This window comes from Pantherophis guttatus, chromosome 5 (assembly GCF_059756535.1).
Source record: "Pantherophis guttatus breed Tessera chromosome 5, ASM5975653v1, whole genome shotgun sequence".
Classification (NCBI taxonomy): domain Eukaryota; kingdom Metazoa; phylum Chordata; class Lepidosauria; order Squamata; family Colubridae; genus Pantherophis; species Pantherophis guttatus.
The window spans coordinates 31,983,692-32,007,675 of NC_142067.1; the positions used below are offsets into that span (position 1 = coordinate 31,983,692).

Here is a 23,984-nt window from a genome sequence, read left to right on the forward strand (position 1 = left end):
TCACAATTCAAGCTTTATTTTACACAATATAATTTAGAATTCTCTGTATGTCACAGTTGCTAAATGTCTTGAATACAATTGTAATATTTTCTTTATACATTTCCACTCTGAATCTCAATGGCGAAAAAACATAATTTTTTCTATTGTATCCACAGAAAATCTTGCATGCATCGTAACACCCTTTAAATATGTATCAGCACAAACTTTTTATGTTACACTGCATTTTATGCCTGTACTTCTTTTGCCTTTTATGGAACTTAACACAAATATGAATGTGTACAAAAGACTGAATATCAAAGACACAAAGATTGGGAGGCACTCCAATTTGCTAGTTCCAAACTGAAAGCTAAAGACATGGCTGTTTAAATCACCCAGCCTGGACTGATGGGGGTTTGATTATTTTAATGAGTTTTAACGTATGTTTAATTTGCATTTTAATATGTTTTTATCTGGTTTGATTTTGATTGTTGTGAGCTGCCCTGAGTCCTATGGAGTAGGGTGGCATACAAATCAAAATAAAATAAATAAAACAAATAAATAAAGAAATATTTATAGGGTAGGTAACTTTTCTTTAAAGAATTTACATTCCTAGTACATAACCTAGATATGACCAAAGTTTTAAAGGCATTAGCTGATATAAAAGATGGCCTATGTTTTAAATTTCCATTAAAGATTAAATACTGGATTACAAATTTTCCTGGCCAACATGCCATAAAAGATTCTTTTCCAAACTTGACTTCCAGGTATTATTGGACTGCAATTCGCCATCAAAGATAGTCACTGGATAAATTAGTCAGAAAAGATGGAGTATCTGTATAGCACCAATCTGGGATAGTTGCACATCACTTATTTACCAGGGAAAGTAATTCATTTGGAACACACAGCTTGTGAATAACATGCATGTAAAAATAGAGAAATGCAGTTTTATCCAGTGTTACATGGTTTATACTAGGAGTAGAGACCTTTATCACCCAACCCTCAGATATTAAGAGTGCAATTCCCTTCATCCCTTTAGCTACACTGGCTAAGAATGAATAAATACTTGGAACAATTTATCTTTCTGGATCCTGTTTTGCATTATCCTGGAAGGATGATCCTGTTAGTATATTTTGAAAGAAGTAATCTTAAATTTTATGCTTAAATACACAATTCATCTATTTTCATGTAGCAAAAGTAAAAATAGTACCCAGATTATACAGAAATGTGCAAAATGGCTAGAAGGTAATGTTATTAATTTCCCATCCATTTAATGGATCCATCAGCTGGATAACTCATCTGAATTGTGATGATGAAGGCATTTAGAAGAAATGCTAGGTGTCCAAATATTGGTTTTCATATTCAAATATCCTAATTACTGTAATTTTGAGGCTCAAACATATGCAGATTTTAACACTGGATATCACAGGGGTAATCATATAAAAGATTGATGATTTACATGGTACCCAAGGCATACAACACATGATGGCAACAATATTTTCCAAAACTTAAAGGGTAAAGCACATTTTACACATAAGAAATGTTACCATTTTATCTTTGTATTTGTAGTGTGCAATATTTTGAGGACTGTGCTTCTGGATTTCCACAATATGGTAGCTTTCATAATTCCATCAATAAATTCTTCTCTCACATCATCTTTGAACTGAGATATCTTGGTCAGCATCAGTCTCTATATTTTAAGGTGGAAAAAACCCCCAGCTGTCTCAAAATACATGGTTCAAAATGATGCTTCTCTTCTGCAGCCAAATCTTCTGAATTCCAATGACTCTTGCTGCAAAAATAAATCTTCATTTTAGAAGATCAAGTACACAGAAACATGAACAGTTCTGCTGGATCACATAAAATCTCTTTATTTGCTCCAGTATCCTCTTTTCAACAATGACCAACTAATTGCCTATGGGAAGTCTACGATCAGAAGAAAAGGACGATTGCCCCTCAATAATTCCCAATAATTAATATTTTGATAGCATTCTAGTAAATCAGTGCTTTATGACTGATTATGTGAATTGTAGCTTGTAAATAGGCAAACTATCCTGCCATCATCCATTTGGCAAGAATATGTAGATCTCCCCAAAATTCCAATTGCATTTAATACTCAGAGGCGTATGGTCTTCAACACTATTAGTAGTATATAGTCACGAGGATTAGGAAAAATTATAATCTCCACTGATTTTTCTAATCCCACCTTAATATCCTTTGTTTGGTGAACAGTTAAAATATCATCTAGCAGAATTTTTTTAAAAAAAATCCCACCTCAGTGAAAACAGTGAGAAATTTCCACCACTTCCACTGTGAAAGTTTCCTGCTCTCACATTCTATGCTGGGAAAGAGCCTTCCACAACCAGATGGAAGAGTTGGGACAGAAAACTCATGAATGATTGAGGTGGGTGGAGGACTGCTGGTTACAATCTAGTAATTTTGTGCTTTATGCCTGATTATGTTACTCATAGGAGATACTTTGTGAATTGGCTCTTCCCATTATCTACTTGGCATGAACGTCCAGGCGATCTCCCCCAAATTTTAGTTGTGACCACCATTTGCTATAAGGCCTCCTCATCTGAATCATGATCACTGCCTGGTTTGGTGAGTCTCTCAAGTTCTTCTCCATCCTACAGAAAATAAAGGGAAGATAGTAAAAAATTAATAAACAACTCCTTAAAATGAATAGATTACATCATTTGTCTAATGTTTACCATAATTTGAAGCATAGCTACTTTTGGTATTGGCTCTATAGTAATTATGGTAGTAGAACTTCATTGCTCCTTGTCCTATAATAGTATTTCTTTCATTGGAACTGGATTACAATTTAAATTACCTTTGTTAATTATATCAGAAATAGGAGGTACAACTTTTGTTGACCAGAAGCTCTACCAGGATCCTAACTGGGAGAGTTCTTAAGTTATCACTCCAAATTACCACTAGATAGTTCTGTCAATTCTAGTATAGGATCTCGGGCTTGCAAAAAAAGTTACTGATGGCCATACATGAGCCATGGGCTGCAATTTTTACATCATACAACCATGTCATAACTAATAAATACAATTTAGTAGACTCTGAATGCCTGATCCTACAATATATACCATTTGCACAATATTAAATCCTTCCTAATCAGTCACTTTGAGATGCGTTGTTCTTCTTTCAAAACAATTATGTATTCTATATGCCATGCAAAATATTTACCCATGTAGAAAGAGTAGGAATTTGACCTTGTCAAATGTTCGTCAAATACATTTATTAAATCTGTATTACATATTTTTTGCAATGGCACCAGGCAAAAATTTGGAAAAAAGAGAAACCAAGTAAGTCCAATTCTGTATCTTTTCAAGTAAAGTCAAAAGAAAGTTAGTAAAAATGTTTTTTTTTTTTTTTAGGCTTAATGAATTTACAAATCCACAAGAAAATTATATTTACTTTCACACGTACATACACATTAATATATTAACTTTTGCATACAATCTACGTATTTATTCAAATGATGCTTGGAAGCATGAACCACATCATAAGTGCACCTCGTTTATCAATTGTGCCCTCTGGTGTTCAATCTTTTTTAAAAAATCACTTTAATTCAATAGAAAGCTGAGCAAATAGCCACAAATGCATTAAAAAAAAAAGAACTATACATTCAAAGCTATTCTAAAAACACACTTTAATGTTAATAAATAATGTATCTGAAAGATACAAAATATTTCTTTAAAATGTCCACTAAAACCACACTATACTATTGTAAACTTCTTGAGAGACTAAGATTTTAAGTTGAAAACCTGTGACAAAATGAAATGCCCCAAAATTGGTTGATTTATATCATGATGTCAAATGTTTCTGGAACCTAGAGAGCTGCCCATCCCAAATCTAATGTGATGTTATTAGGGAACAATATAGGAAATGCAAAAGAAAGAAATGGCTCATAGTGGGATACCGCAGTAAGACTAAGCAGCTTCCAGCAAGGGCACAGCTTCCATTCTAGTTTTCTGAATGAACCACATCCTTTATTGCAAAGAGCAATAGCTCTTTGGGTCAGCACACAGAAGTGCTTCTCTGTTGTTTCCAAAAAAAGAACCATTTTCCAAAATAGGCAGAAGAAAACAGCAGCGTTTTCTACTACATTCTAAGAGCACAGGAACTGCTTCACCAGGACTGCCCAGTAACATGTTTCAACATAGCATGACTTTCCTTTATAGTTTGTTTTGAGTGCATCCAGTTATATGTACAGATTTCTTCAACGCTACACAGGGCCATAGCTAACTTAATTGGATGCATTCATAACAAACTGTAAATGTTAGCATATCATTTGGACACACTCTAATAAGCGAACAAATATAAAGGAAGCAGAAGCACACATTTATAGGTAATCCTCACTAAACAACCCCAGATGGGTCCGACTACTCCATCGCTAAGTGACGTAGTTATTAAATGAAACATCACATGACTACGACCAATTTACATCAGCTCCACTGCAGCCATTGAGTGAATCACCTGCGGTCACCAAGTGTGATGTCATGTGAACTCAACTTGAGACGCATTGCCAGCTTCCTCATTGGCTTTGCTTGTTGAAAGCCAGTTGTGAAGGTCGCAAAGCTGCAATCATGGGACTCCAGGACTCTGCAACCACTATAAAAATGCCCAGTTGTCAAGTGCTGGAATCATGTTTATGTGACCGCAGGGACGCTCAGACTATCACGAGTTCAAAAATAGTCAAACTATTTTTTTTTAGCATTGCTGTAAGTTTGAGTGATCACTCAACATGCAATCATAACCAAGGACTACCGTACCTACTAGCAGCATAATGCTATTTTGACAATGATAGCAAACATTTATATTCACATCACAATCAGAGGTGTGCACCGAAATCAATTGGCCCACAGAATATCTATAAAGGAAACCTTTCAAACCTTACCCCACTAGAGCGCTCCCATGCACCTCCATTATGTTTGCCCCTTTCCCACTGAACAGTGTGTTCCGTACAATGAGGGCCGCTGGAGTGATAGATAAATATAGACAAAAGAACTACAGGTGCTTCCAAGAAGAACTCCATGGAAGGCTTAAAGTCAAATACAAAAACTGACACAGTGGTGATGATCACTGTTGTAACTTGTGCAGTCAAAACATGAAACATGTTGTCTCGGAACTTCAGAATGAAGGCCACGGAGAGCCCAAGGAAGGCAGTGACAAAAATAAGGGCCACAGAGAATATGTTGTGACCATAGAAAAAACCACAATACTCTATCCGGCGCCTGTTTTCAGGGCGGAGGCTTAGCATCAGAGCATTAAACATAGCTCCAAAGAGGTACAGCTTGGTATTCTGCACGAAGATGTTTTCACTGAATTGGCCTCCTTCTTTCAGTATTTTTTCATTGTAGATATTGGCTAATGCTGAAATAAAACACTGTACTAGTATCAGCAGATGTCCCAGTCCAAGACGAACTGTTTTCACGGGTCCTGCCGTAGTTGTGACATTCCAGCTAAAACCAGGGAAGGACCATCTAAGAGTGCAGTTCTCTTTTCCCCAACATTCTTCTTCTGACTTGGTATACTGCAGGCAGCTGTTTGAATGGCTGAGAAAAATGTCATGATGAAATCCATGCACAGCCAAGCTATGCTTATTGCTTCCTGTCCCTGCAGTCAGAGCTACAATAGACAGGAACAGAATCAGCAAAGAGGCCCACTGCACCCAGGAGACCTGTCGCCTGCATGGAGAGGAAAAAATGATGTAAGTTGATTCAAAGAAGCACAAATAATGGGTAAGGGGAAAAAAGAGTTAACTTATTTGGTAAGGCAGCAGTGTGACATCTGTTCTAGTATCGTATCAGGAAAAATTCTTTGGACAATAATATTGAAATCCAAATAGTTATAATCAGTGGTGAGTTGCTCCCGGTTTGGGCAAACAGGTAGTGACGGTGGCAGGAGGCTCCATCCACCCACCCAGATGTCATCAAAAATGATCTGCACCTGTACAGAAGCTCCGCACACTTGCAAAGTGAACGTGGGCGCCTGCGCACTACCAATAGCAAACTGGTAGTGCCGGGTTTTGAAACCCACTACTGGTTATAATGCCTCTTATACCTAACAGGGTGATTCACTCTGCATACTGAATTATTTTGTATCTACTGAAGGTGTGCCAATGTTCTTTCATTTATTTATTTATTAAATTTATGTGCTGCCCATCTTGCAGTTCTAGACAACCCTGGACAGCTATTGTTCTTCTAACAATATATTACGCTATGTAAGTAAATATTAGAATATAATGTCTTTGAAAACAACCATTTGTGGGAGCGAATACAAGTTATCACCCAGTTTGATAACATATTTAGGACTGCCTTCTGAGTCATTAACAAAAAGAAATCACAGAAGGTACACCAAACTCAAGAGCTATGCATTCATTAGCAAATCACAATAGTAGTAATATCATTTTGTATGTGCTTTTAATTTTCATTATCTTTAGAGCCTTGTTTAAAATTGCTTCAGAAGAGAACTTTGAGGAAACAAAGAAATGACAAAAGATAACATGTTTCCATAATTACTCACTTCAGCACTATTCTGAATAGAAGAGCTGTTGTTATGATAACAAAATTTGAGAACAGAACCGCCATTGCCTAGAAGAAGAAGAGATAGTATGCACTTTTATTTTAAAAAATGAACTTGCTGTCTAGAGAGGTCCTGAAAGCAAGCATTCCTATATTTCACAAAATCAAGCAGAAAAACAAAACCTTAACATTTATTTCCCAAATTATGGACCAATGTTTTAGCGCTTTCTTTCTGTCCATAGAAGGTTCTTCGCCATTAGGTGTTCATAAATGACAAAAGATACTCTTTTCATATATGTTGTCATCTTGAATAGTAGATTTCAATTAATGAAAGGACATTTGGTGAGATAATCACAATTGGTTCAGTTTACAACTTTCACTATATGGTATTCTATAGTAATCTTGATTCCCCCATTTGAGTAGAAACAGAAAGTGAGAAGAATGTGAGACATCGTTTCCCATCCTTTGAACCTACTGGTTAATCAAAATGAGTAGTGATTCCTCTCAAATCTACTCTAGGGCAAACCTGAGGTTATATACCTCTGATGTGGGGGAGTGGATGGAAAGAACCAGAGAAGTTCAAAGGGTTGTTTTCTTTTTTGCAAATGGAAATCCGCCTGTGTCATACTGAAAGCAGCCAGCATTCATTCCCATCTTAATAAACCATAAAACTACATCCAACTCTATTTTTACAATACTGTTCTCATCTTTATAAGTAAAACTGTCTTCAGACTTTTGACACTATCGTGAAAACATGTACGCACCCCCCAAATTCCTCCTAAGCATCAAAAATGCAAATCACTTACAAATAGTCCTTGGATCATTCAGTGACTATTCAAAGTAACAACAGCGCTGAATGAATGGTAGTTACAACCAGTCTTCAAAGTTCCAGCTGTTGCAAGGCCCTTATGGTCACATGATCAAAATTCAGATGCTTGGCAGCTTGCCAGCATATATGACTGCAAAGTGCATTTCAATTCCACCCCCCCATCTATCTCTCCCCCACTTCTGCCCTTCTGGCCACTGTGCACTCTGCTGCCTAATCCTGCCACCTGCTGGGGGTGGTGGTGGCAGAAGCAAGTGGTGAGAGTGCAGGGCAGCGAAAACGGCAGAGAAGGGAAGGAGATATGTAGGTGGTGGAATTGAAGGAGAAAGGATCATGATAGGGTAGGAGAAGCATGAGATCCTGGCTTAATGATGTCCCAGTCCTGGCCTAACCTGCAATTAGGACTACAGGAACCTCCGTCATTAAACAATGCAGTCATGCAATGGTTCATCTAACAACCACTTCACTTAGCAATGGAAATTCCAGTCCCAACTATTGTAACCCAAGGACTACCTGTTCTCACTCTTAAGCCAATGTTCAATGGATTCTGGTAAGCTAAAGGTTATGTACCCTGGCTCTAATTAAAAAGTTTACTTTAATTTCCTTGACATTACTTATATGTTATGCTTCTTACACAAACTTATGTATTGAAAACACCCCTGACAATATAGATTTCTTGTCTGAAAGATTTATGAAAGCACTGACAAAACATAAGAATTTAATACAGTCGTCTAGCCCATGAAATTTGTGTTCTGTTTATATTATAGCTCATACTGAATGTAACATCTCTAAAATATCAACTCAACTACTGAAATATTATTCGACAGAAAGCAATCCTACCTATAATTTCTTAAAATGACTGAAATTTGATATAAGCATTTAAGATGATAAAGATATATTCTCTTTCCATTAGAACACACAGAGACCATTCTACATTTCTGAAGTGATACTTACTGGTTCAAGATAGGACAACACATAGAAGACAATCAGATTATCTAAAAAATAAAGAAAAGCTGGAATTGACCACTTTATATAGCTATACAATTGCCTCCAAGAGCTGCAGCCAAATCCACTATGGGAATATCCTCCTAAAAACGAAAAAGAAGTAAGAAGAAAAATAGTTCAATGCATTTAATTATCAGTACATATCTACACGGTCCTCATCACATGATTATTGTTGATTTTTAAAAAAAACAAAGCACCATAGACAGACTCCTTAAAAAATTTATAGTTGGAAGCCTCCATATTAAACACAGATATGAAACTTTACCAGGCTTTCTTAGAAAGATTCTGAATGATATTCAAATTAAAATTTTGATCTCTGATCGCTATAATTTTCTTTTTTCTTTGGAAATTAAACATATGGTAATTTATGTTTAATTTGTGTGTTAAATCATCTTGTGCGGTAGAGTGGAAGGCTGCTTTAAACACTCTATTCTGATAACCTTTTTTTCCTTTAATTTTTAAAATTATTTTTTCTTAATAATTTAAATATAGTTTAATTCTCTTAATAATTTAAATTTAATAATTTAAAAATCAACAGCTATGTATAAAAACGTTAAGCACTAAAATAAATTATATTCAATACCTATACCAGATATTTTAAAGCAACATTTTAAATTTAATTTAGTATCTCAAATTCTATACAGGTTGCCTCAACCATCTGCAGAATTTGGGATTTATATTACTTCTGTATGTAAATTCATTAATATAATTCTGTTACAATAGAATACAATACAATAAAATATGCTTTTTAATTTCTCCAACTTAATTATTGTTTCTATTCTTCATTTCATTTTTCCAGAGATAATTCATGAGATACTTTACTTCTTTATTTTTTGTTGATTACCAGCCTCCCCAAAGAAAATTTCCTCTCTAGAAATTACATGTACTTTATCCTTCAAACTTAAATATCATAACAATTTAGCTCTAACAGCTTACCTTTTCTGATTACCCAGAGAGCCATTATCAAACAAAGAACAAGCTTAACTAATTCTGAGCACACATTCACAGTTGCAGGAAGATAATCATATTTATTATCTGAAAAATATTTAGAGAACTCACATGAATACTACATATATAAACTTTAAATAAAGTAAAAATACTACAATAGGCAGCTAATGTAGAAATGTACATTCAACAAGATGTATTTAAAAAGCCTCCACTTTTATTTCCAGATAATTTTTCATAAAAAAGAAAGAATATAAACTATATCTTCTTCTTTTGGAAAATATTTGGTATTTTTTAATATTTTAGTATTAATATATTTAATATTTAGAAGAAACATTCTAACAGTGAGGACAATTAACCAGTGGAAAAGTTTGCCTTCAGAAGTTGTGGGTGCTTCATTACTGGAGGTTTTTATGAAAAGACTGGACAGCTACCTGTCTGAAATGGTATAGGACCGTGATGTCGAACCTGCGGCACACGTGCCACAGGTGGCAGTATAGCCGTATCAGTGGGCACGCAAGCTCAACTCTGGCGCACATGTGCGTGCCGGCCAGCTGATTTTCAGGCCTTCTGGGCCCACCAGAAGTTGGCAAATGGGCTTCTGGGGGGGGAGGAGGCAGTTTTTGCCTTCCCCAGACTCCTAGAGAAGCTCTGGAGCCAGGTGAGAGAGAAAAACGGGCTTACCGGGCCATTGTGTGCCAGGAGGGGGGGTTGCGGGTGCATGTGGGGGGGGGATGCATAAAATTATGGGTATGGGCATGTGCACGCATGCCTCCCCAGCCCCCCACTCCTGGCACGCGATGACAAAAAGGTCAGCCATCACTGGTATAGGACCATGTTGGCAAAACTATGGAATGCGTGCTGGAAGCAGCATGCAGAACCATCCCATGTGGGACGTGCAGCCTCGCTGGATCCTCTTCTGCGTTCCTGTGCACAGATGTGTGCAGGTCAGCTGGCCTTTGTGCATGCGCCGAAATCCAAAAGAGCAGTGTTCTATCGCGCATGTGTGCGCCGACACCTAAACTTCCAGGTGTCTGTCGCGCGCATGGGCGACAGCCAGCTGTTCGTTGGGCGTGCCTCCATGCTGGAAACCGGAAATTTGGGTGCTGGCCTGCGCATGCGTGATGGAACATTGCTTTTCCAGGTTTCGGCGCCCAAGTGTGCGCAAAAGTCAACAAGGCAGGATGGTTTTACGTGCCATTTCCAGCACACAGGTCAGCACGCAGTGACATAAAAGGTTAGCCATCACTGGTGTAGGGTCTCATGCTTGAGCAGGGAGTTGGACTAGAAGACTTCCGAAGTCTCTTCCAGTTCTATTCTGATTGATAGATCAGGTAAATAAGGGGTTTCAGGGAGTGAGATTCAAAATTGAGGCTTCTTTGTACTATAAATTAATGTTCTGATCCTAATTGTGTAGTATTGTATGCTTTTTCACTTTTGACTAGATTGCTAACAGAAAGTGCTTCAGTGCTGTATTTGATGTCACAAAAGTTTCTGACTATCTGAAAGACGTATTCTTTACTAAAATGGCTCTTGGAACCAATCTCATATTGAAAAGCAATTATGAAAAGCAATCAAGACTCTACAAAAACTAATTATTTTAACTTCATGTCACAGATCAGCAAAGAGCATGCCAACAAATTCTGGTAGTATTTATACAGAAATAAGTATTCCAACATACCTTCATTGACAGAGTATTTCATCAGAAGGATACGACTTGACCCCAATGCAACAAAGGTGCCTCCTAGAAGCAGTGTATAAATGGCTGACTTGGACCATCGAGCAGACTGACTGCAACGTTTGGAATCCATGCTGTTGCTGTGTTGTCAGTGCACTTTGAACCACAGAGCAAAACACTATATCAGGTAGGTTCTTTAAAATAACATTTATTACTCTTAGACTACTCAGAAAGCTGTTTAGTGCTGGATTCTTCACAAACTGCATAAAAGCAAGTTTAATGCATGTTTTTCTGAGGCATTGAACATAAATTTAGTGGCCTTTATTTATGGTAAGCTTGAATACTATTTTAATAAACCATTTAAATAGAGTACTAGCAACATAAAATTAATAAAAACGTTCCCTGATCTTGATGCATCTTATATTTAGTCTTTACTGAATAACACATTTCAACTGAAGCAACTGAGCACACTACAGTACTCTCCTGAAATTTATTATCAATTGTAGGTATCACCTTCCACAATAATGGAGTAGGAATATTAGTTTAAAAAAGGAAATTAAGTATTGGTTTCATCATGCATCATATTTAAATATGCTAAAATAATATCACAGAAAAAAAATCTTTTTCAGTTATATCTCTTTGCTTGTTTCATTCTAAAGTAAATGATACAACCGCTCAACTGTTCATTGTTTGGAGAAGCTAACTTTTCTACCAGGATTTTGAGACAGAGCTGGAAAATCTTATTTATACCTTAAATATCTTGAATGACAATAAAGGTCTTGTTTTGCTTTTGGGGAAGAGTTTATCAATGCAATAGGCAGAAGGAATAACTGTAACCAAGACAATGGTAAGATAAAAGAAACTTTTTTTTTGAAATTTTTTAAAATTTATTTTTAAACATAGATAAAATACATCTTTTTAGAGCAAGGGTTTGATCCGGTATAAAATAAGTACAATTGCTCACACTCCCTTCCAAATTTCATCCATTAACATCTTAAAAAGGAAAAAAAGAAAAAGACAAAGAAATCCAAACCCAATTAAACTGTAATAAACAGGAATAACTGTAACCAAGACAATGGTAAAATAAAAGAAACTTAAGTCCAGGCCAGATGTGCAATCCGAGTAAGCGTTTTCCTCTTTAGTTCTCACAAAGATAAAGGGACAGAGGGAGGGAGGAGAGAAGTGCATTCAGACTTGCAAGATTCTGTTATTACAACCTCATAAAAAAGTAGTATTAGCTTGTGTGACTTTGGTGACGACAATATGCATGCCTTTTTTTATTCTATAAATTACTTTAAATGTCAGTGCAAAAAAACCCCATAAACTTCCACTTCTGCTTCCATTTAAGCACAGGATCTCTTAAAGAAGCAAGAAGTGCAAGCCATACTGTTCAGTTAATACATGTATGTGTATATGTGTTGTATGTGTTGCCAAGCATATAATGAAGGGAGCTCAAGCTCAAATGGCAATCTCTCAACATCTTCATAGCAACTCTTAAAAATCAACTGAAATAAAGTATTAATCTCTTCTTTAAAAACAAGGGTTTCAATATAATTACTTCTTTTAAGATGATGTTGGATAACCATTTGTCTGAAGTGGTGTAGGGTTTCCTGCCTGGGCAGGGGGTTGGACTAGAAGACCTCCAAGGTCCCTTCCAACTCTATTCTATTCTATTCTATTCTATTCTATTCTATTCTATTCTATTCTATTCTAATTCTAATTCTAATTCTAATTCTAATCTATTCTACTTCTGCACTATCTATAACAGATTCAAAAGGCAACAAGTTAGACTTATTCTAGTTAAATGTGTATCTAAATGTTGTATAATTTCAGTAAGTTTTTATAATTAATGCCATACTCAGTGCCAATTTATATTCAAGGTGTAAATTCCTTGAGACTGTCTAAAACAGAGGTTTTCAAACTTGGCAGCTTTAAGACTTGTGGACTTCAACTCCCAGAATTCTCCAGCCAGCAAAGCTGCCAAGTTTGAAGATCTCTGGTCTAAAAGCAGCAGCCAATGATTTCAGATCCAACATGAAGATGGTAGTGAAGAGGCGTGGCATATCCTTGTTGTACCACAGAGCTTTGCAAATATAGTTGTGAATGAAATGCTATATTTAGGCAATTGAGATACCAAGCCATCACACCTAACACTATTTCTAACAGTGGGTTGTCGGATACATTCGGTTTATTCAATAAAGGCAGCTAGCTACACAGCCCACACCTTAGCCTATCCACAGCAAAAACCAAGTGAAATGTAAATTAATCACACGTGACAATAACAGGTCTTGTTTTGCTTTTGGGGAAGTTTTATCAATGCAATAGGCAGAAGCCAAGAGCCGAGATGGCGCAGTGGTTAGAGTGCAGTACTGCAGCTACTTCAGCTGACTGCTAGTTCAGCAGATCAAATCTCAGAGGCTCAAGGTTGACTCAGCCTTCCATCCTTCCGAGGTGGGTAAAATGAGGACCCAGATTGTTGGGGGCAATATGCTATTTAGTATACTGTCTTTGGTGTAAGACGCCCAGAGTCTTCGGAGAGTGGGCAGCATAGAAATATGAATAATAATAATAATAATAAGGAATAACTGTAACCAAGTTTCAATTCAAGAAACCAGGTTTTTCTTACCATTGTCTTGGTTAGTTATTCCTTCTGCCTATTGCACTGATAAACTCTTCCCCAAAAGCAAAGCAAGACCTGTTTAACACGTGTGAACCAAGCCTTAACCATTGTAAAACATCCTGCACCAATTCTTTGCCTTCCAGACGCACAGCTGTCTACCCCAACTGGAAGCAATAGAGGTTGAAATCTGACACAACTGGAAGCCAGCAATGGTTTGCCAAAAAGCCCCTCCTTTTCCTCCTACTGGAGCCCATACAAGTGAGCGAAAATCAAACGATGGCGCTCCCATTTGCCTTCTTGATGGAGCTGCGATCCCCCCCCCCCAAAAGAGCAGGCTTTTAAAAATTGTGCCATATAGGACCAGCGCTCGATCTCATCTGCCTAAGCTCACAGCCAAAGGCTCGGTTACCTGGCAGTTGCGGATCCTCTCCGGGCATCGCCTCCTTTGCCTTAAGTCTACCTGCCGCTCCGGCACGCACGCGCAGAGCTGAGGAGCCCGAGCCGGCATTTCCCAGCCGCCTCCTTTCTCCCATGATGCACCCGGCGGAGGAGCATGCGCAGTGACTCGAAAGAAACGGCATCCATAGAGCTAAGAAACGTATCGACGTTAAATGCTTTCGAAAAGTGGCAAACAAGAAGTGCCGTCGAGAGCTGGTCTCACACCCGTTGAAGCATTAACTTACAGCTTTACAAAATGGGGCCCATGTGTCAATCTAGAATTTACCACCTTGGGGATGTGTGACGCACAAGACAAGTAAACAAAGTAGAAATTACGTAGATCTATGGGTGACGTGAGTCAGCCCACAAACTCAGCTCTCTGTTTCCACGCAGGCGCAGGTTCTGCGGCTGCCGCCGGGCGGAAAAAAGGGGCGGGGCGGATATCTAGCAGGTCACGTGTCGATGGAATTCACGTGACTCCCTGCTTCCACCACCCCCCATACCCCATTGAAGGTAGTGGGCGGGGAGGGGGGGGGGTAGAGCGCTTGGTGGCTCTCAGCTCCCGGAAGGAAAGGCTAAAGGAGGGAAGAGCGACGGCGCAGTTGAATTTGCGGGTCGGCTGTTGGTGACAGGCGTTTTCCCCTCTCTGTCCCCCACTTGCAGAGCAAGGCACCATGCAGAACGTCATCAACACGGTGAAGGGAAAGGCGCTGGAGGTGGCCGAATACCTCACACCTGTGTTAAAGGTGAGGCGCCGCCTACCCGGCACAAAATGGGGAGGGGAGGAGCCTCAGGCAGTGACACATCTATTACCTGATAGCCCTCTTCGACTTGGACTAAATGAGCCCATAATCCCTGGGCCGATTGTGGGATTTGGGGTCCGATAGACTTGGACAGCAGTAGTTTTGAATGTGAAGTTTTTGCAAGGGAGGGGGAAAAAAGGGGGAACAATCGGTTCCACTCTTCCCAAACTTTTTTGTCCCGATAGTATCGTCCCTTTGCATGTCCCCTGGAAAGGGGTCAGAAATAATAATGCGTGGAGCTGAAGAATGCTAGGATTTGGAAAGATGCTGCTTCTGTCAGTGGGGAAAAGAATTCAAACTTTTTTTGAATTCTTGGTGGTGAATCTGTGGTCTTCAGCTGCTGATGGAGGACAGTTTGCAGAATTTCAGGCAATTTTTTAAAAAAATGAAATTTAAAAAAAAAATCTGGGAATTCAAATTTAGCCACTTTGGAGGAATATGAGTTCCCCCAACTAGACTTGGGAGTCCAGGAGCCTGGGATTCTGTGGCCCAAAGGAACTTATGTCTGAGTATTTCTCTCACTCTTTCTGTCTCACCCACAGAAAGGAATAAGGTGGGAGACCACTTTGTTCAATTATCCTTTGTAAGAGTGGCAAGGGTCTTGCTATTGTTCCAAACTGAACTGGTGTCTAAAGATCAGTGATAAGGCAGAGTTATATCTAAGAGAAAGAAAAAGAATAATGGCTGTAAAAGTGAGTCTGATAGGCAAATGCATACACTGGCAAAATTAAAATTTGCATTTTCTGCTGGAAAATAAAGGATCTGAATATTCTCTAGTCCAGAATCCTCTAAAGGCATTGCTGGCATCACAGGATTTTGTCACAAGATACTATAGTGGGGAAAGATGCATATTTCTGGAGTGAGCATATGGCATGAATGTGTGAGCACGTCAATGTTATCTTCTCATTCTTGTGTCACACTCATTAAGATATTTATGCTTTCATCTTACGTTTCTTTAAATATGGACCAAAATTACAATGGAATAAATACAATTAGGGGGATTATTTTGAATATATTAATAATTCACAGATCTTTACATTAAAAAATGTTTTGATTCTTGTATAGTGGGTAGATAAGTGGAGGGAGAAATAGGCTTATTAAGATAGCAAAGTACAATATTTCAATATTTTAACAATAAAAGATACAGGAAAAAATAAAGAAAGGTGGAACTTAAAGGTAAAAACATTTCCAGTCAAAATCAACCTGCCTGGCATTTGTGTCTCTGGAGAAAAGCAGGCTATCTTTATTTTGGTGGCTATACTCACACTATGGAACAGTTTCTTGCTGGATATCAGGAATGACCCCCACATTCCTGTTATTCTGAAATAGTTAAAAATGGAATTGTTTCAGTGGAGAGGGCTAAAATGACTGAGATAACATAATTGTATAGTGAACGTCTCTATGTTATATTTTTAATATTGATTTTAACTTTTACTGTGGATGTTTTATTGTACTACTGTATATTGTTGTTAACTATTATTCTTTTGGTTGCCTCAGGGACAGATTAAATAAATTTGAAACATTAAAGCCAAAAATTTACCCTTTAACTTTCTCACAAACTTTATTAGTTTTTTTCCCCCTACAAACTTTGCAGTTCTATTGCAGTTCTCAAGAGAATTCCGCAAGTACTTCATGTTTATCAGTTGCTCTAAAACATGATTGGGGATTTGGTGCCCTCCAGATATTAATGAATTAAAATTCATGGGCTCCTGGCCTAGATGACCGACAGTGAGAAATATTAAAAGTTGTAGTTCAGCAACAAATGGTTGTCCATAGATTTTTCTTCTTTATCAAATGTATCTCTAGAATCTTCTACAATACTATTATTTGAAAAATAAAGGTAATAATAATAATAATAATAATAATAATAATAATAATAATAATAATAATAATAATAATAATAATAATAATAGTAGTAGTAGCCTTTATTGTCATTGTACATCATGTATACAACAAAATCGGTTTAGTCTTTACTGGTGCAATCCATAACAAAAAATACAAGACAACATGAATAATATAGAGAAAATCCTTATACAAGTAATCAGGGGACAGGGGGAGTCTTTTGTAATGTGAAACAGTTCTTTTGGGTAATAGAAAATAAAAAAATTAAAATGCTTTCCAACAGGGCTCTTTAAAAATCAGTACTTTCTAAATGTTAGTTATATTTTCTTTTTTCTTATCTATCTGCCTTGTCATTAAAATCAAATGTCACTTTCTTGGCATGGTGCATTTTCAGAGATTCATTATGTGGCAATACAAGAGAGCAGATATTTTTGCCTTGAAAGTTCAAAAATGGTGATTCTGACACTTTGTGAAATGTCTACTCTCTTTCTGAGCCAAAATTTCAAGAAATATGGATAGTTAGCAAAAACAGTAGTAAAGTCAGGAAAGTGTTTTATTTTTTGTAATCTAAAAGTAGCATCCTCTCATTGTGAAAAAATGTAAATTGTCATATCTATTTTTCATTAATATAAACATTATATAAGCAATAAAAGTAGTGATTGCTGGCATCTGCTTGGGTTCTTAGACAAAAAGACTAATTGATTTGTGTGGTTCAAGTATGCTTCGATAACCTCTTGTTCTGTATCTTTTATTGTAGACAAGGGTTATTGGGAACATTTTCAAAGTAAAGACTGCTACAAAGTTAAACTAAGGAAATATTTGGCCAGATAGAATGAGTACAGGTTAAAAACATTATCATTTTCTTTTCATTATCTTAAGGCCTTTGATTTTAAATGTTTACAGACATCTTTTTTTTTTCTTTAGGAATCAAAGTTTAAAGAAACTGGAGTTATCACTCCTGAAGAGGTATGTATATAATGATTTACTTATTTGTTGAAGTAAATCTTAAAAAACAATAAAATGAAATTCCTGTGGCAGGTTTTCTTACTTCCTATTAATGCTGTCTAGATCATGACATGTTACTAAGATCTAAGGTTTACAGCTAATGTTGCAGATGTAGGCCTGTTACTGGAATAACATCCCATTGAATGTACTTGGAATTGCTTATGTTTTACATTATTTAGTAGTATTCATAGGAAGATAACATCTTGTAGTTTATATGGGCCTACAATGTAACCTGTATAGATACTTCCGGAAAGTTTTAAGACAGTAGGCTAAAACTTGGAAAGCCATATTGGAAAAAGCAGCTGCTAATTATTTTTCTATTGCTTCTATGACAACTTTATTTACATCTTCATGAAATAACCAATTGTTCAGGTTTACTTGAAGTAGATTTTACTTCTACATACTTCCTTCGGGATTACATTGGTGAAAATCTTAAGGGCTGTTTCTTAATATAATGTTACCAGCTATTTGGAATTACTAGACAACTTGTATGAAAGGAAAGAGACAAAAACTTGTTTGGAAGCTTTATGGTATCAGGCCAAAATATACTTAAGTACTTGTAAGAACTTACAGTATCCCAAGATGTGTTTCAATAGATTTATTAAACATTAATTAGTGTGCAGCTTTGTACACTGAAAAATGTATGGCACACTTGGGAAGGATGACTAAATAAAATAATTCTTCCTTCCCTCTGGAGTTAAAAAAAAAAAGGAAACTTGTTTGTTAAGGAAACCTTTTTTCTCTGAGGAAGTGGATTTGAAGACAAATAATTAAGTCTGATGTCGCAAATTAGTTCTCACAGCCCCAAATATGTGCTTGAAATCAAAAGGGGAAATCACTAAAGTGTAGTATTATCTTCACTATACTGGTTACCATTATTTCATGAAAAATAAGATTTAAATCTGCCCAATGATTAGAATTATTACATAGCAACACAATCTTACATAATTTAGATGTAAAATATGTTTTATAACTTTTTTAATGACTATTTGTGTGAAGGTTAAATGAGGGTTGGCCAAATAAGAAACACATTGAAATAAATGTTGGATATGGATAGTTGGTGGCCCGTTTCTGATCTGAAGGATCACTTTTTCAAACAAATACTGGCTCTTAAGAATGTAGAGGCCAATTGAATTATGATCTACCAGACTTATTCTTATCTCAGGTACAACAGCTTCGAGAGAGGCTCTTCAGATACCTTACCTTTTATCTTTTGTTTCTTAGGGCCCAGACAGAGGTCTGTATAATTTTCCTAGATCTTTTAACTTTAATATATTTCAATGATCTTATTAATGCTTTAATAATTCTATTAATTATTATTATATTAATAATCCATCATTATTTATTATAATTATATCCCAGAGCTTTAAAGAAATTTGGTATATAATCATTTTGTGAAGAAAAGTATGTGTATGTAAACTGGGTAGATAATTTTATAATTTATTAGCACAAACCAGACAAACTATTTTCATTTGTTCATCTTCAGGAATTGCTGTAAAAGCTGTTGCTTGTGAACTGAACAAATGAATGAAGTGTATGTGATTTGACATTTAGTCTGCATAAGTACAATTCATCTTAATAAGGTTGATAAAACTAGTGCATATAAATATATATACATTTGCTGTTTTGTTTTGGCAGTTCATAGCAGCTGGAGATCATTTAGTTCACCACTGTCCTACTTGGCAATGGTAGGTAAAATTCTGCAGAATCTGCTTCTTAAGAGCATTTAGGTATGTTCACTATATGAAGATGCATGCATTTCTTTCAGTAAGTTGTGAGTTAACAGAGAGGGGGAATCATCTAAATTCTAATATATTTCCTTCTTTGGTAGAATTAAATTTGGCTTTTGATTCCTTACCTGTGAGGTTATCATGTTTTTATAGCTTTATGTTACTTAGGATTATAAAAATGGTAAGACAAAAAGGCCACATAACTACAATATAATAATTATGAATTATGTAATTACATAATTATGAATCTGACTCCAAATTCATAATGCTTTAGTTTCCTTTCATACATACTCCAGATTTAGTTGTCATTTAATAACATTTCGAAAATATTGGTGTAATGTAGAAATTCAGACTGAGATTCACAACTATTAAACTGCGGTTGTCTGTTAGTTAGACTCTAAGGTTATAGTCACTTTCGTCTCCCAAGGCAAATAGCAAACTATTTTTTAAAACTGTTTGCCCTGTGTTTATATCAACTTCAGCAGAAATTTAACGGTTCTGAACAAGAAATAATTTGCTGTTTTGTTGCTATTATTATTGTTTGTTTTTTGCATTTTAAGGGCTACTGGAGAAGAATTAAAAGTCAAGGCTTACCTGCCAACAGATAAGCAGTTTTTGGTTACTAAAAATGGTATGTCTGGGTTTGTGCTTTTATATCCTGTTTTCTCAACAAATATTTCTTATAACTGCATAATTCTGGGTAGCACAGTATTAGTATATTTTGAACATCATTACGTAATACTTTGGTTTATTTGGCTGGATTAGAAGAAATGGAGGTATGCTATTGCTTTCAAGGCAGAATATTCAATTAAATAGCTTTTTTTTTACTCTTCACAACCTTGACTGACCACATCTGAAGAGGATCCGTATACAGTAATCCATTTCATCTAGGATGTTGTGAAGTTTGTCTGCCACCACTGTCTCAACAAACGGCCTAACAAGGGAATATTGGAAATCTGATGATAGTTGTCTAAGACTTCATAATTCAGGGACAGCCTTTTCAGAAGATGGTCCACTGCTGCTGTTAAGTGGCATGGTCACATGATGTGTGATGACCATTTCACTTAGTGACAGAAATTCCAGTCCAATTAGGATTGTAACCCAGGAACTGCCTGTATTAACCTACATGAAATACATTTATCAATAATAGAGGCTGTTGCACTTAAAGCACAGTCCTAAAATGTTGTAGAATTTTGTTTCCTATTATTCTATGAATGAACACAAGATACTTTTTATGCAGTGCCATGCTACAAGCGATGTAAACAGATGGAGTATTCAGATGAGCTGGAAGCTATTATAGAAGAGGATGATGGAGATGGAGGATGGGTTGACACATTTCACAATGCAGGTAATTTACATTTTTTTTTTCTTATGCATTTCTTTTATATGTTGAGCTTATATTATATTGACATTGTGACCACAACTCTCATGAACTTTAAAGTGCTACAAAGTGTATAGGTGTGCAACTACGGAAAACATTTTCATTTTGGCATTCTTCACTGAATTCTTAAATACTGTATATTAACCTTGAAAATTCAGAGTCAAGTTTGCTATCAAAATGGTTGGTTTATAAAGTGATAAGTATTTACAGAATTACAAATTATCATTTGGTTTATCCATACTCCTGACTCTATTAATATTTCCAACAGGTATTACAGGAGTAACAGAAGCCATTAAGGAGATCACAATGGAAAATAAGGTATTAACTGATTTACTTAACTGATTCAGAAAGGTTTTCATATAGCATACTTACTGAAATAACCCCTCTTCATAAAAAGGCATTTTTAAAGCAAACATTATTTAAATAAGTTACTGAATTCATGATTTTTGCAGATGACTAGTTATACAGTAAGAATTGTACAAAAACATATTTTTACCCTCGTTCCTGATACTAGAGTAAATTTATTTCAGCATTGTACTTTCTCTTTTATACATACATACACAGTATGTGGATAATTAACATTTTTAAAGAAGATAAAAGAAAGAAACTAAAGAAAAAGCAAAAAGTCTGAGAAGAAAAAGTTAAAGATAGAAAAGAAAAAAGTATAAAGAAGTAGCTTCCAATATTCTTCATAGAAGTACAAATATAATTTGACCTCTCTCCAAGATGATGATGATGATGATGATGATGATGATGATGATGATGATGATAGTTGGGCTGGCCTAACCTTTTTCCCCTTTTCTTTTAAATTGAAAATTTTAAATCTGTTTTTAAATTATTGGGATGTTTTAAATTTGTCTCGGGCTAAATTGTTTAATCTGGTTTTATTTCCGCTTTTAAATTTTGTATTTATGTATTTTATTTTGTGCCTGTTCACCGCCCTGAGTCCTTTGGGAGTAGGGCGGTATATAAATCTAATAAAACAAACAAACAAACAAACAAACAAAACAAACAAAACAATTATTATTATTATTTATTAAATTTTTATACCGCCCTTCTCCCGAAGGACTCAAGGCGGTGTACAGCCATATTAAAACAACATATACCCACAAAATTTAAAAACAGTTTAAAATATATTAAAAATTTGGTCCTTATATTAAAAACTACAAACTCCCAATTAAAATTCATTTTCTAAGCCAGCCCGGCCTGTTGAAACAAAAGAATCTTATGATTACATTATATTCTCTTCTTTCTATAATCTATCCTGCCTAATCATCAAAACCATAAGTCACAAGCCTACTTTTTTATTTTTATGCACAAAGTGCATGAGGCTTTAAGTCAGCAATAAATGTAGATAAAGTCTTTTCTGTAAACAAAGAAGTCTATCCATTTCAGCAAAATTTGCCAAATTTACCAATTATTGCTCCAAATTGGGTAGTGTCAAATCTTTCTATTTCTGCATACTGTAATCTCACTATTATTATACTGAAATAATCTTCCATAGCTTTTTTTCTATTTATCTATTAATCCTAAAAGGAAAAATTCTGGTTTTAATTGAATATTGATATTTAAAATCTCTGTTTCAAAGTATGCATTTTGATCCAATTTTTTTTAGCTTTTTGTCCACCAAGCATGGTAAAATGTCTCTTCATGTTGTTCACATTTCCAACATACATTTGAAGTTCCTTTATGCATTCTAGACAATTTCTCTGGTAATAGCTACCAACAATACATTGTTTTATAAAACTTATCTTTGAGGTCATAATACAATAAAAGAAATTTCAGTTCTTTTAACCACACATTTTCCTATTGATCCCTATATAACCAAAATTCTTAGCTCAATTTGTCATACGTTCTCTATCTTCTGTTTCAGATTTCAACAAACATTTATACATTTTAACAATTACATGTTCATCATCAGTACATAATTGTATTTAAAATTCTAACTTACTTTGCTCCATACTGTAAGACTTTTCATCCATTTTAAATCTGAGATAACTACATGGGCTACATGAATAGTTCTTTTGATTTGATTTTAGATTCCCCTTGATGATTTTCCAATAGGAACTGATATGTCAATTATTTATCTGCCATTTATCTCACATCTATTCATAGAAAATCCCAGGTTGTGTCTGAAAACACCTTTATGGTATCCACTATAGCTTCTTAAGGGATACCATAATGGTGTTTTCAGACACAACCTGGGATTATATCTATTTCATATGCTCAATATGGCATATCTAATAAAATAATTTTTAAAATCCACATTAAGGAAACTTTATCAGGGTTGAATTTTTTCATTGGTAGCATAACTTGAATTCACCATATGGACATTTTGGCCTGGGAGTCTGTTGATCATTGAAAGTGCTTTTTTCCCCTCATGCCCTTTAAGGACAATACAAAGTTATCGGAACGCTTAGTTTCTTGTGAAGATGATGATGATGATGAAGAAGAAGCAGCTGATATGGAAGGTACATTTAATATGATATTTGAAGGCAGATATATTGCATCATATTAAACAAATGAAAACCAAACTTTGTTTTGCTATTGTTGCTTTCTTTCAATATTCTGAAATAGGGTATGTTTTAATCCATTTTTCTCATCACTTCCTTTTTAAGAAACATGTCTTCTCTTTAAATATGCAAACCAGAAAAGTGGGGAAGAGAGAAAACTTAAACAATCTGGAAGTAAACACATTGATGACATACTCATCAATGAGACAAATTAGGTGACGAGACAAATTTATTCTAGGCAAGAGAAAGGTGTTGGCAAATAAGGATATTCCATTAAAGGATTGCAATCATTAAATGAATGAAAATACATACCGTATATATACCTGCCATTAATGCAAGTCTGTCTGTATAATGTGGAACAATGTGTTTCTTTTTTTAATAGATGGGAGTAATCAAAGAGATTTGGCATGAACAATCACTTCCTATTTTGTTTTGTTCTGAAACTCTCATGAGAAGCAATGTAAAAGTCCTCAGTTCCCTGCCTTTCTCACCTGTGGTCTCAGGCATTGTTGTGATTGTGTCTTTTTCTCTCTGGATCTTTTCTGGTTTCTTCCTATTTGCTGACCAAGAATGTTCCAGTGTAGCAGCTGGGAGGAAAAAATGAAAAATGTTTTTAAACATTGCTCCCTGTCCTGGGATAGGTTAACCAAAATACTGATGTGGGTTTTTTTAATGTTGTC

The 23,984-nt window shown here is 35.7% G+C and overlaps 2 protein-coding genes across 3 annotated transcripts in view; one reads left to right on the forward strand and one right to left on the reverse strand.

The window, feature by feature from the left end:
* SLC35A5 (solute carrier family 35 member A5) lies at positions 1-14,661 on the reverse strand. Of its 2 annotated transcripts, XM_087894829.1 has the most exons (8): positions 14,002-14,660; positions 10,976-11,128; positions 9,286-9,384; positions 8,299-8,432; positions 6,520-6,587; positions 4,892-5,681; positions 2,532-2,606; positions 1-1,768 (listed from the first exon to the last, which is right to left on the reverse strand). In XM_087894829.1, exons 2-7 carry the CDS (start codon positions 11,103-11,105, stop codon positions 2,538-2,540), a joined length of 1,290 nt encoding a protein of 429 aa, XP_087750955.1. In that variant the 5' UTR covers positions 11,106-11,128; positions 14,002-14,660; the 3' UTR covers positions 1-1,768; positions 2,532-2,537. The 2 variants fall into 2 exon arrangements, with proteins under 2 accessions (XP_087750955.1, XP_034267835.2); XM_034411944.3 differs by having other exon boundaries at positions 1-2,606; positions 14,002-14,661.
* The window catches only part of ATG3 (autophagy related 3), a 16,668-nt gene continuing 7,081 nt past the window's right edge, over positions 14,398-23,984 (forward strand). Inside the window, exons 1-8 of the mRNA XM_034411949.3 lie at positions 14,398-14,543; positions 14,694-14,776; positions 17,600-17,641; positions 19,319-19,368; positions 19,971-20,041; positions 20,651-20,758; positions 21,060-21,109; positions 23,184-23,262. Of these exons, the coding sequence (XP_034267840.1) occupies positions 14,705-14,776; positions 17,600-17,641; positions 19,319-19,368; positions 19,971-20,041; positions 20,651-20,758; positions 21,060-21,109; positions 23,184-23,262 (472 nt within the window). The 5' untranslated portion in view covers positions 14,398-14,543; positions 14,694-14,704. The remainder of the gene's footprint in view (positions 14,544-14,693; positions 14,777-17,599; positions 17,642-19,318; positions 19,369-19,970; positions 20,042-20,650; positions 20,759-21,059; positions 21,110-23,183; positions 23,263-23,984) is intronic.